The sequence below is a fragment of the Pinus tabuliformis genome, chromosome 2_1, assembly GCF_031772625.1.
Source record: "Pinus tabuliformis cultivar Carrire ecotype Pingquan chromosome 2_1, CPIR1, whole genome shotgun sequence".
NCBI lineage: Eukaryota > Viridiplantae > Streptophyta > Pinopsida > Pinales > Pinaceae > Pinus > Pinus tabuliformis.
The window spans coordinates 362,688,549-362,702,094 of NC_142299.1; the positions used below are offsets into that span (position 1 = coordinate 362,688,549).

A 13,546-nucleotide genomic window follows, 5' to 3' on the forward strand; every position below is an offset into this window, starting at 1 on the left:
TACTCTTTGCCCACAGAAGTATTTTTTCCAGAGCGCAAGCTGAGCCCAGCCTGGGTTTGGGGCAATTATCCTCCATAACAGCTTTACACCCAATGCTATATTTTGATTGCTGATATTCTTAAAATGCAGCCCGCCTTCCATTCTGGGCAAGGAGATTGTATCCCAGCTTATTAACAGATTTCTCTTCTCATTAGCCTTGCCACCTTTCCAAAAGAAGTTTCTGATATATTCCTCCATTTTCCTCGTGATGCCAATGGGAGCCATCATCATTGCAGCCTAGTAAATGGGAAGACTATTCAGAACAACCTTTATAAGCATTGTCTTGCCTGCTAAATTGAGCCAGTTGAAGCCCCATGAACGAATTTTAGATTTGAATTTTTCCATTAGACGCAGCCAATCTCTGCTGAGGGCTCTTTTTTGGAAGACCGGGAGGCCCAGATACTTGAAGGATGACCAAGTAAAAGAAGCTGCAAAATCAAAACAGTTAGATATGGCTTGGACTGATCTGATCGTTGCATTCCAGCAGTAAATATGGCATTTGCCTTTGTTGAGGCTGCTTCCTGAGTCTTCGCAGTAGGCATCGAACACTTCTTTGAATCTTATAGCCAAGCGTAAGGTGGCAGCACCCAACAGGAGAGTGTCATCCGCAAACAATGCATGATTTATGCTTCTAACACCTCTTGCTATGTTTAGGCCCATTTTTTCTTGATCAGTCTGCTTTTTATTCAAGAGGAAGCTAAGGACAGAGGCTTGGATAACAAAGAGCAAGGGGGATAGGGGACACCCTTGCCTCAGCCCTCTAGAAGCTTTGAAGAAGTCAGTGGCCCTCCCATTCACCAAGGAGGCGATCCATGGCTCACTGATGCATGCCTTGATCCAGCTAATGAATTTGGCCCCAAATCCAAACTTATGCAGAACATCTAACAGAAATCTGTGTCTCACCCTATCAAAGGCGCTCTCCAGATCTAATTTGACCACCATTCCTTTCTCTTTCCGGGTCAAGATTGAGTGTATCGCCTCTTGGACCAGGATATAATTATCCACTATCTGTCTTCCTTGAATGAAACCTCCCTGATTCTCTGGGATAATGGAAGGAAGGATAGTTTTCAGCCTGTTGGCAATCACTTTTGTTATCAGTTTGTAGCCGATGTTACAAAGGGAGATGGGGCGGAACCTGGAGAAAGTATTGGCACCTTTTTCCTTAGGGATAAGGGCCAGGAAAGCCGAATTGGTGCTGCCCCCTAATTTCTGACAAGCTTGGGATTTCCGGATCATTCTGCACAAGTCTTTTTCCACAATCTGCCAACAATTCTGCAGGAATCTGGCAGTGAATCCATCTGGGCCCGGGGCCTTGTCCGGTTCCATGGCAAAAAGAGCGATTTTGATTTCTTCGTTGGTGACTTCTGCTTCCAAGGACTGATTCTTTCTAGCCGATATCAGAGTGGGCACCTCATTGACTAAGGAGGAAGTCTGCCCCAGGGTCTCTTTCTCACTGTACAGATTTTTGAAGTGAAGGAAGGCAACCTTTTTTATGCTTTGCAGATCTCTATGATTGATATTCTCTACCTTAATTTCTGAGATGGAGTTGAAATTTTTCCGTGCTTGAGCTTGCTTGTGGAAGAAGGCAGAGTTTCTATCTCCTACCTTGAGCCAAAGCCTCTGAGATTTGACCCTCTAGTACTCTTCCTCGGCCAAGCTTGCTTTGAGAAGTTTTTTCTGAAGCTCTGCCTCCTTATCAAGGATTTCTTTTGTGATCACTTCCTTTTCTGATTTCAGGTGGTGGTTCTCAAGGCATTCTTGAATCTTTTTCCTTTCCATTGCTGGGTTAGGAAGGGATTTTGCCCAAGTTTTCAAGGCTGCTTTCACTCTCCTAAGCTTTTCTTCCCAAACGAAGAAGGCTGAGCCGTTAACAGGATGCTTCCAAGTGTCTTTTACTAATTGCGAAAAGGACTGTTCCTTGACCCAAAGGGAACTGAATTTAAAAGGGATGGGGCCTTGATCCATGTGGGCCACCAGATCAAGTTTGATGGGTCTGTGGTCAGAAACACTGTAAGGGAGAATATGCATTCTAGATTCTAAGCCAGAAGAAAGGAACTTTGAACAAGAAATCTGTTTAACCTTGCAGCTATGTGTCCCGGGCCGAGCCTTCTATTGGTCCAAGTGTACTTGCCCGCCGAAGGCTTGATGTCGATCATATCCCAATCCTGGAGCAGATCCTCCACCCATTCGCGCGCCGGATCCCTTACTATTCTTCCTCCACGTTTTTCCGCTAGAGACAAAGTGAGGTTTAGATCTCCAGCAATGATGATATTTGCTAAATCTTCAGATTCTGCCAGTCCTCTGATGGAATCCCAACATATCTTTTTCTCTCCTGCGCTGACTGGAACATACACATTAAAGAGGCAGAGGGTCTCCACTGAGTCTGCATGTTTCAGCTTAGTGAACAGCCAATGTGGGTTGGTGACCTCTTTAACCTTTGAGAATTTGTTTGCATTCCAGAGAGTGCCCAAGCCTCCTAAGGCCTCCCTGGCTGAGACTGCTTGTCCTTCACTTCTTTTCCATAAGTTTTTTTCGATATGGAGGAAGACCTTATCCTCCATTTTGGTCTCCTGGATTAGGAGTATGTTGGGAGAGTCGGATCTTATCAGACTTTTGACGGCTTCTTCTTTTCTTTTGCTTCCCATACCCCTACAATTCCAGGAGACAATCTTCATCACTTACTTTTGGAGTGGGGAGCTCCTTTAGAGCTCTGGAGCTGATTTCTGGTCATCTTCGGGGTTTTAGCCAATAGTTTCTCAAGGGTAGGCTGGCTTCCTTGCAATTTGTCCTTGTAAGTCTCCTGCTCCCTTTTTTCGCGGGCAGTTTTTCGGCCTCTCAGTGATCTTCTGGCCGAGGATTGCGAGCCTGCTATTTCACCTTCTTCTTCTGAGTCCTCCGAGCTTTGCACTTCCTCAGCCTCTTCTGAGGGTATCTCTTCCATTTTGTCTGCATTTTTTTCGACTTGCTTTGGCTCCAAGGGGGGATCTTTGTGAGACGATCCTTGATTCTGTATCTCTATACCTTGAGTGTCCTCTGTTGCTGAGCTTAGCTGGGTGTATTTATTTCCTTGTTCTTCCATGTGAGGAGTATGAAACCCAGGGCCTGTCTGGAGAGCCTTGGTATTATTGTTTCCATTTCTTGGGGCTTTGCTTTTGGATCTTTTGACCTGCGTCCATCCTTCCCCCTTGCTTTTCTCTGCTTCACTGTTTTTTGGACAGTCCCTAGCAAAATGGCCGTAGACCTGGCACTTCCTGCACTTGAACGGAAGTTGTTCATAGTCCAGTTTTTGAACATGTGACCAGCTTCCAACCCTAATCTTTATTGCCTCAGGCAGACCGACCTCAAGGTCCACTTCGACGCAGATTCTAGCACAGTCAAATTGATCTCTGCTGTTGGCGCGGTCAATGAATTTGCCTAGGGTATTTCCAATGTGTTTGAGGGATTCCCAGTTCCAGCAGTGCATTGGCAGATTGGGCAAACGAACCCACACAGGGACAACTGAGGGGACGTCAACTGATGGATCAAAGTCGAGCGTCCACTTGTTGAGATACAGTCCCTGAGGGCCCATGAAATAGGGACCATTGCGGAATATCAGCTCCTTATCTTCTTTTTCAGCAAACTCAAACAGGAAGAAACCCTTCCCTAGGAAATACGAGGTGACTCTATTTTTAATGAGCGGCGCCCAGTTCCTTGCTACCTAGCTCTCTGTGGTTTTGGGGGAGGGCCAGAGCTCAGTGAAATGCCCAACCAAGGCTCGCTCTGTTAATGAAAGGGCGACCTAGATCGGCTTCTCAGGGGGAAGCGAGATCTCAGGGATGTCGTCCAGACGCTTTACAAATTTCGCGGCCTCGGTCGATTTCTTCTTTGGAAGAGAGTTCAACAGGTTGACAAAAGCCTCGACTTCAGAAGAAGGGGGCGAGGGGGACCCCGATGAGGCAGCCATAGCTCGATCTGATCGAGCTCACCCAGAACCTGCGATCATATCCCCCAGAGCCGCTCAGAAGGAGCCCTAGGAAGGAACAAAGGCCGATCCACCGATTTGAGTGACAGCCAACTCGCAGAATCGCAGAGGAGGGAGGCCCTCCAAGACGGCCTCAGGGCCGAGACGGCTTCAGGCGCAGGGTCGAGGCGGCTTCAGGCGCAGCAGCTCCAAACGCTCGTCCTTGGAATATTTCCTGTAAATGTATTAATATTGTTATGAGTAAGTTTATAAAAAAAAATATGTATTTATTGTTATTATTATTATTATTATTTTTATTTTTATTATTATTTTATTTTATTTTATTTATTTATTTATTTTTTTCGTTTCAACTTTTTTTAATCGCTTTTTTTTGGTTTTCTTTTTCAATTTTTGTTTGAAGAAAATGAATTGGGTAATTTTTATTTTTGAATGTTTTTTTTGTTTTTCTTTTGTATATTTTTTTAGTTTTCATTTATTTTTAGTTTTAATTTAATTTTCATTAATTCAATTTTTCCATTTTAACAAAGTGATTTTTTCATTTATTTTAATTATTTTTTTCTCGAAAAGTATTTGTCTATCTTTTTTTTCTCATTTTTTTTTCTTCATAATAATAATAATAATAATAATACCCCCATCCATGGGGTCTTGGATAGATGGTGATCGAGTGCTCCGTTAAGACACTCCTTTATGTGAAGTCATTGGTTCAATTTCCCGCCATGATTAGGGTGATATATTGTACATGATGATAATGTTGTCCCGCCCAAACTTACAAATAATAATAATAATAATAATAATACCCCTGATCAGGGTGAGAGATGGGAGAAGGAACGCAGTGAGATTCACACCGCCACCATGCAACTAATAAAGGTACTGCAGGGGGGTGGCATGGGCACCCCCACACAAGCCTCAACATACGCGAGAGGTGAAGGCAAGTAAATCATAAAGGGAGAAGGCATTTGGCGCATTCAAAATCGATGTCAATCAAACTTGTTGCAGCTGGAAAATTTGTTAGAGCCATAATTCAAGTTTCCTCCATAGGCTTTCTGTGGTATAGGAGTTTCTCCAGGGAAGTTCACAGAGGTAGAATCTTTGCCTCTGTTGGACAGTCGAAATTGCAACATCCCCTCTTCATCTCAGCTCTTCCTAGTATGTTCAGATTAGTTACCTTACGAGTCTAATGATTTCTATGATATATATGTCTTGTGTCTGGGTTCGAACGATCGGTCCAGACATGGAATTATGGAATGTTGTTGAGTGTATCCCTCTTGTGGTTCCGGTGCGTGGGGTTCACCCTTATGCTTGCCTATCGAGGGCTTAGAGGCCTCACAACTTAAAACCCTTCATTGGTTTTAGGAAATTCCACTACGCATGAGCTTGGAAGCCTTGGGATATGGACACTTTCGGGTTTTTTTGTAGATGGCAGGATAATAAAATTTGTGCCTATCTCTATTTCCACGCAACTTCTGAGAGAGTCAATTTGGGAAGGGTTTATGGGTGATATTTTTCATTTTCATGATGAATTCATGCACCAGGCAGAAAAGAACCTACAGGATAATTGGGATGGGTTATTAAATTAAATCCACGAAGATGATGTGGAAATGTTCCTTCGAGTGAGGTTTAATGTTTTCCTATGTTATGTTTATGTTCTTGTAGAACCCGCAGGCTGATTATCTAGACTGATTTCCAGGCTCGACTATCTTGGTCATACTCACAAACACTTCTCTGTTGATTGCATTGTGAGATGTGAAGGTTGGATACTCGCCTTCTTGGTACATTTTAAATCTCTACCTAGCAATAGCCAATCAGATTTTATGGCTTTCCTAACCACATACAATGGTCACACTCCTAATGTAGGTCGAGGGCAGGGCCGAGGTTGTGGGAGGGGGCAATCCCGATCCACCAGAGATCAAGGACTTGGGACCAAAACCCAATTCATCTTAGTAGAAGCCAGAGCATATAGAAATAACACCCACCCACAGGCTTGCTTGACAGTCAATGAATGGGAAGCATAGATTGTTAACTGGGTCAATATTAATGACAAAGAAATCTAGGAGGAGTTGGGGGACATGATTCCAAACTTGAACCACACTCGAGGTTGTCGCTCTCAGTACCGCTAGTCTTTATTTATATTTTAGTTGTGAAGACCCTTGTAGAGAAGACTTTGATGATGAGTATTATAGGTATCTTAGGCTCTGCAAATGAAATCTAAGAAATTCATAATGAATTCTAGTTAATCTAGCACCATATATAGCAACAAAATGCCCGCCTTGAATGCATAGGGAAGCACATTCCTTGCTTGCCTTAGACTGAGCTGCTGAGCTCCAGTGCCAAAGACCCAACATTAGTTGAATCTTTTGATGATTAGTATGGTATTTAGGTGAGTATGGGTATTTGACTGTTTTTGTCTAGTTTTGTGTAGATGATTAGAAATGAATTTTGGTACATTAGGTATAGGTTTTGGTTAATAGTGGTTATAAACACTATCAAGTTTATCTTGATCTGTTGGACAGCCGCAAATAATACAGTTTTTGGATGGCTTATAATGCAACGAGATGGTCAACAAACTTGATTACCCTCTTGGCATGTTGAGACTATCTGGCTCTGGATGTTGAACTTGTAATACGTGCTTATTTTTGAAAAGTAATAGAAGGGTTTTTCCAAGCTTACAAATACTAATACTAATAATAATAATAATAATGTCCTTTATTTTTTTAATATAAATTATGAAGACCCCGATGGGGGTGGGTGATTAGGGGGTATGAAACCAAGCGACATGATGTGTGGTGTTAGGCAAGGAGACGACCACACCAAGTGGCACCGTCTGATTAGAAACCTCAAGAAGGATACAACTTACTATATATCAAGACGATTCACAACTTTTTGTTACATTTGGCCTTTTGGCATGGGAGGTTAGTTGAGCGGTTACACTTCAGCTGAGTGTGCACAAGCTCTTTATCTATGTATGCTCGTTGGTCTAGTTAGTTCTAGTGGAAAGTAGTCAGTTGGGGGTGTTATGTTTGTACCGCAAGGCTCTTTCGAATGACAGTGAGAGCGATGTGAGATCTTTGGGAGCGAAGTTGGGGGTGCACATGATGTGTGCCTGGAGCAGTGATCGAAGCTTTTTTGGTTCAATTTTAAGTGATAGAGCTCTGTCTTGGGTGAAGTTGTCATGTTTGTGAAGAAAATTAAATAAGCTGTGGAATTTCCTCCTATTCCAATTGCTCTTTGTTTTATGAATTTCGTCAATATATTTCCTCCTTGGCTTGTTTCCTCTCTTGGGAGGGTGTTGCTTTGAATCCAGTCTTTGTTTCGAGGCTTTGGGGAGGCAACAATGGGTGGCCCTCCTTTTTTGTAGACTCTACAAAGGGTCCTCCCTTAGGTAATTGTGTCAATTTAATCCATAGTTGGTGTGTTGGAAGTGTTTGTGGCCACTACACTAGATGGGTGGTTAAGCTCCCTCACAAGGGTGGGAATAATTGGAATTGCAGGGGTGGGTTGTGTACCTCTCTCACTTTTAAGACCTAGTTCTTGGATAACCTGGTGGACATGTTGTGCTAGCCCAAGTGTGCCTGATGGTGAGTAGGTCCTTGGGGCTAGCCTGGGGAGTGGGTTGACCGGGAAAAGGTGTTGAACAAGGATATGGTGTGGGGTGCAGACGTGGAGGGTGAGATGGCTCATGTCCTTGCCTAGTCACTAGGTCGTGTGGAGAAACTACCTACGTTGGCTTCGATAACTGAACAACTATGGGAAATTTTGGCTAGTCTTGTTGTCATCCACTAGCAGAGGTATGGCAATTGAAACAAGACTATCACTTACATTAATGATGTTCAATACAACTAGGGAGAGATTTTGGAGTGCCTAACATCTATGTGAAGCAGTGATTGGACAAGATTGAAGCATGGATTGTGCATATTGATTTTCATGTTCATGAAGAGCACGACCCTCTAGTGTCCCTGGGTGTTGTTCATGCATCGAATCCTATCCCTTGATATGATATCCACTAGTTGTCTTTTGGTTTTTCTTGTGTTTTGGGCTATATGGATCTTCTGCCTTTGGGGTTTATGTAAGAAATGCCATTTTTTTCTCTATTTTTTCACTACTCTCTTGGTTAACAATTTCGGTTGAAGTGAAGCTGGGAGAGTAAAAGGCATCTGGAATGTATGTTGTATCTTTTTGAATAATTAATGAAAACATTTTGATCGACAAAAATTAAATATAAATTATTAAGAAAATAATAATAATAATATCCTTGATGGGGTTGGATGCACAACGTGTAAATGAGATCGGGAGGGGGGGGGCATCTTCCACTCCAACGACTCTCAATGTAATTAAATAGGGGGGTGGCATGGCCTGCCCCTCCTCCCATGCACGAAGCGTGTGAGGGCTAATTTCCTCAGACACATGGCGCACTTAATTATAGTGTTCCATTATAGTTTCCCTACAACGAGGCAAACTTTTGTGCCTTAAGAGTAGAATCCCCTTGTTGCAGGGGGGGTTATCATATCCTCTTTGGAGTTTGGCTCTATTGATACGCGTTGCTGAGAAACTAAAGGAATGGGTGATAATTTGGAATTTTGGGAATGATATTGGCATGTTGAACTTCGTGCCAACTCTGCATTTTTTTAGTGGCTTTAAATACATGTTTCTTTGGGCAAAAGGAGATGGTCGCGACATGAATATTGGTTTGAAGGCTATATTTGGTAATTGTGTGGATCCTTTGGACAACCAATGGAGCTTTATAGAGAAGAACACAGGCTCTAGATTTCCAACTTGGTTGACTTTAGTTCTTCCTAACAATTGTAACTAGTTAATATTTATCCCTTAGATTCATGTGTTAAGTTCCTTGGTTTGTGATTGCTACTAGCGTGGTATGGGTTTTGTGATAAAGTATCCACTCGGGAATGTGGTTATTATGTATCGTTTGAGCCTATGGGCCCTGTTATATTTGGAGTTGGCCTCTCTCCCTTGTTTGGTTGATTCTCAACAAAGTGGTTGGCTTGTTGGGCTAATTATATTTAGACTATTGTTCTTCCGTCATTCTTCATCTCTATTCGATCCAGTTGTTTGTATATTTTGGGGGATAGTGGATCTATGATATGTGGAAGGCATTAGGGAAGTAAAATTTACCAATCCTTTGATTATATTTCATGCTTAAGAGGGGTTGTTGCCTATTTGGTGCATGTGGAGTTGGTGGATTTTTCATTTTTGATATTGCGTTTCTTTATTGTTTGTTAGGGTCAATATGTTGTGTCAATGCATGTGTGGTCACCTTGGGGCTTGGGGACGTGGCCAACAAAGTTGGTCACATGTCAAGATGCAAGCTCAAGAGGTGGTGACTGCATATCATTATGCGACCTCTCCTAGTCCTTGGGAGGAGATCCAACAATTAGAGAGACATGTTCATCGAGACAACACAAGGACATGAATGACATCATTTCCTTTCTAAAAGACATTCAATGGAACCAATGGAAAACACTGGCTTGTTTGTATAGGTTGGAAGCTTCCTTAGCTCACATGGAGAAACACATTCAATGTGAGTTTAAGCTCTCAATGCCTCCTGGTATGATATGGATATCATGTTATGGATTTCATTCAATCACTTATTTTCTGGTTATATGGTCTCTTATATATAGTTTCTACTTTTGGGTCTTTTGTAGAAACTTGGTACTATCGTACACTGGCTAACAAATCTGGTTTCTAGTGTGGAAGAGGTCAGTATGATTTTGATAAATGGCTGTTAGTGATGTAATATGACTTTTGAAGGAAATATAATTAATTTAAAAATAATAATAATAATAATAATAATAATAACAACAACAACAACAATAACAATAAGAATAATAAAAATGTAGTACTACTTTTACGTTTAGAGTTGATTTTTTGTTTTTTTTTTTTGTTTTTTTTTTTTTTCATTTTCAAGGGTGCTAGTAGTCAAGGCCATAACATCAGTTAATTTGTAATTTTGACCCCCGAAATATAATAAAATAAAATAAAAACTAAACAAACTTGAAAAGCACTTGGAAAAAAAAGACGGGTAAACTTTATTTGTTGATTTTTAAGGTTTTTTTTTTTTTTTCTAAGTAAAGACTATCTATTATATAAAAAAAGGGGAAAATATTTACAAAGAGGTATGGACCTCTGAGGGGGCAACAGCCATCCCTCTGTCACAAAATCTGCTGCATGCAGCACTGAAATGTCTGATTACAATCCATGTGGCAGTTTTCATACTGCAATAACCACAAAAATGACTATCCTGCTTATCCGACCATACAACATTTCTGAGATTTTTATCAAAGACTGGAGACAAACACTTATAAACTGGAGAAACGACCACTGTGAGAGAAAACATAGTAAGAAAAAAACTGGAGTAACAACTGCTGTGCGCCATTGCAAAAAACCAAAAAACTCCTTCTGAATGAAATTTTATGCCTGAGGAGGCATGTCTTCATCTGCATCCATGTCGCGCTCGGTGGTGCTGACCCCTTCAACTCCCATAATCTCCTCGTTCTCCTTTTCAGCTTGCTCCGGCATCGACATCAGGTGAGCCATATTGGCTGAGGAAGACACAGGAGCGCATGGGATAATTTCATCATTAGCTGAGAGCGAATGCAGGGGTGAATCTCCACGCATCTCTTCAGTCTGGAGCGGGTCCGGGGCATTGAGGATGTCACCAGCTTCATTTTCATGCGAACTACTGGGGCTGAGAGAGAGCGAACTATCCTTGATGTATTCCTCTGAGCTTGAGGAATCCTCTTCCTCCTCAGAAAAAATAACCGTGAGCAGGGCAGAAATTGTGGGCTTATGCAATTTACTTTTGAATTTGAACCTGCAGGAATGGAGTGAATTATGCAAAGATGGACCAGAGTGTTCAGACGAAGGGGATGACGGGGATTTGGAGGCAAGCGGAACGATGCAAGGAGGATTAGGCACCCCTTTGCCCCTATTACCCCCACGACCACCATAATTGCTGCCTCTACGGGGAATTCCTCGCTGTCGTGGGGCCATTGCAAGGGAGCAAGCCGGATAATGGAAATAGAAGCCCAACAAACACCAAATAAACCAGTATTTGGAGGACTGAACCTTTCTGAAAGACTGAACACAACTGAGACTCGAAAATTCTGACTCTGTTGGCTTGAATTGAAGAAAAACAAGCGACCCGCAAGCAGAGACGTGAACTATACCATAGAGATACCCAAAAACCAGAGAATAAACATACCAGATGCAGTGCGTTTGCGTCGTGAACCAGGGGAAGGAATTAACCAAGAGTCTGCGCCTTTGGAGCCAAGGGGGTTTCCAAACTCTCCTCTCTGTCTCAGGAACGAACTGAGCTCTGTTCTCAGGATCGAAGGTTCCAGAGCACTACCAAAGGAATGTCTCCGGCCTACTATCTAACTCACCAAAGGAATGTCGCCGGCCTAAAATCAAATGAACTATCTTAATAATCGAACCCCGCTTGCCGTGAGCACAGTGAGGCAGTAAATGCCTTAAATGCACTACCATATCTTCACCCATCGCAACCTCCAGGACGCCAGGTGCCTCCTTCGCTCGCTTGAGCATTTACTCTGTCCTTACCACCCGCATCCGGGTTTGTTGATTTTTAAGGTTTAATGTAAACATAATATCTATTTTTTAATGCCATGGTTAAAAAATGTTGAACTTTTAACCATGAAAAAAAGAAGTTGATGTTGCATCACCACTTTTGCATGTTAGTGTGTTGTTCCATGTTTTTTTGTATTCATGATATTTGGTTTTTAATATCATAGTTGCAAAATGTTATAATTTTAACATTGAAATGAAAAAAATGGTGTTGTCGCATCACCATTTTTCAAAATGAGTATAAACATGAGCACTAAATATAACCTATAGAAAAACTAGAACTCGATAAAATTCTTGTTAAGATGGTAACTTTGTTTTAGTAAAATGTGACAATGTCAATTACTTTCATCTCCTCTAGATCAAGCACTGAAATTATTTCAATTTATTAACTCCATGACATTAGGGGAAAAAGGGAAAGCCTTCCTTGGGATTTCCTTTTGAGAGGGAACTTCATGCCTTCCATTCTAGGTAGGATTTACTCCAATTAAACTATCATTGGATCTCTTTTCTTATATGCAATGATCCATCTCTTACAATCACACAAGTTGTGCTCGATTCCATGACAATATCTACATGTAAAAGGAATCTTCTCATAATTAATCCAATACACCCATTGCTTCTCCACATATACTAGAAATTTTTATATATCGTACACCTTCACTTAGATCAATTAAGACCATTGTATAGGAAATTATTTCCATCCTGAAGGTTTCTAAAATTGCAAACAAATAATAAACCAAAACATCCTCCATGACTCTCAAAACTTTTTAATGCCAAAAGGCAACCTTACCAATCAAACTCACAATAGTTATCGATTTCTTTGTGCTCTAAAGAAATAAAAATCTTCAAACAAACATAAAACCCCTTATAATGCCACTTTTCTTTACTCCATATTTTCAAAGATTTTGAAAAAAAAAAAAAAACTCCTCACTTCTAAAAAGATATTTTTACCTGATTTGTGATTACATTATCCTTAAGTCTAAACATCTTGGATGATAAATAATTAATTATATATATATATATGAATTTATTCATATGATAAAAATGCATTTTCCCGTTCTCATTATAGATTTGAATGCAATTTCTTTTCCAAATTGTTCGACCATATCCTCCAAGTTGTTATGAGTCTCCTACCATCATTCACCACCCCTTTCCACTATAAAAACTACCCTCCATATAAAGCCTACCTCCCTCATTAACCCTATTATGCTCCCCCATTGTGCTTTCAATCATCCTAATGTCGAACTACGAACTTAAAATTATAAGATGATATTTTAATGTAAGGGAGATAAATAAATAGATTTATTAATTTTTTCATGAATGAATTCAAGTGATACTGTAAGATTGGAAATTTGATATTTTGTATATCATTTTTTTAAAGAAATTTAAGTAAGCAACAAAAACAATTAGAAACATAATGAAATGGCAAGACTCGAAGCATGGATTTATCCATTCAACTAGATTTGATATTGTTCACTTTGTATGAATGATATGTATATATGTTTATATTTTGTTATTTTTAAATAATTTTTATAATTATAAAATTTTGTGCTTTATTTTTAATTGTTTGTATTTCATTTTTTTTATTTTAATTTGTTGTCTCTATATTATATCCGTTTGGAATGTTGATTTTTATGGTAGGTTTGAGTTGAGATGTTGATTTTATAGAGTAGTGTGAGAGATGTATAAGTAATTTTATAGAGTAGTATGTGAGATGTGTTAATAATTGTATAAAGTTTAATTTGGAGATGACATGTGTTTTTTTAAAAAAAATATCTCAAATATAATAGAAAGCAAATATGAAAATGCATATTTGATATGTTTAATTAAAAATATTATAAAAAATCAATAATCTTACTCTTAGTGGCCATACTAAAGAGAAGTGAAAATACTTCACTCACTTTCAACCATAAATAAAATATTTCATAAAAAATAAAAATGAATATGGTT

General features: G+C 40.2%; 1 protein-coding gene across 1 annotated transcript; it reads right to left on the reverse strand.

Annotated features, from left to right (window-relative positions):
* Positions 1-276: 276 nt before the first annotated feature.
* On the reverse strand, positions 277-699 carry LOC149200368 (uncharacterized). Its single transcript, XM_089400928.1, has one exon. The coding sequence runs from the start codon at positions 697-699 to the stop codon at positions 277-279; it is 423 nt and encodes a 140-aa protein (XP_089257054.1).
* Positions 700-13,546: the final 12,847 nt, after the last annotated feature.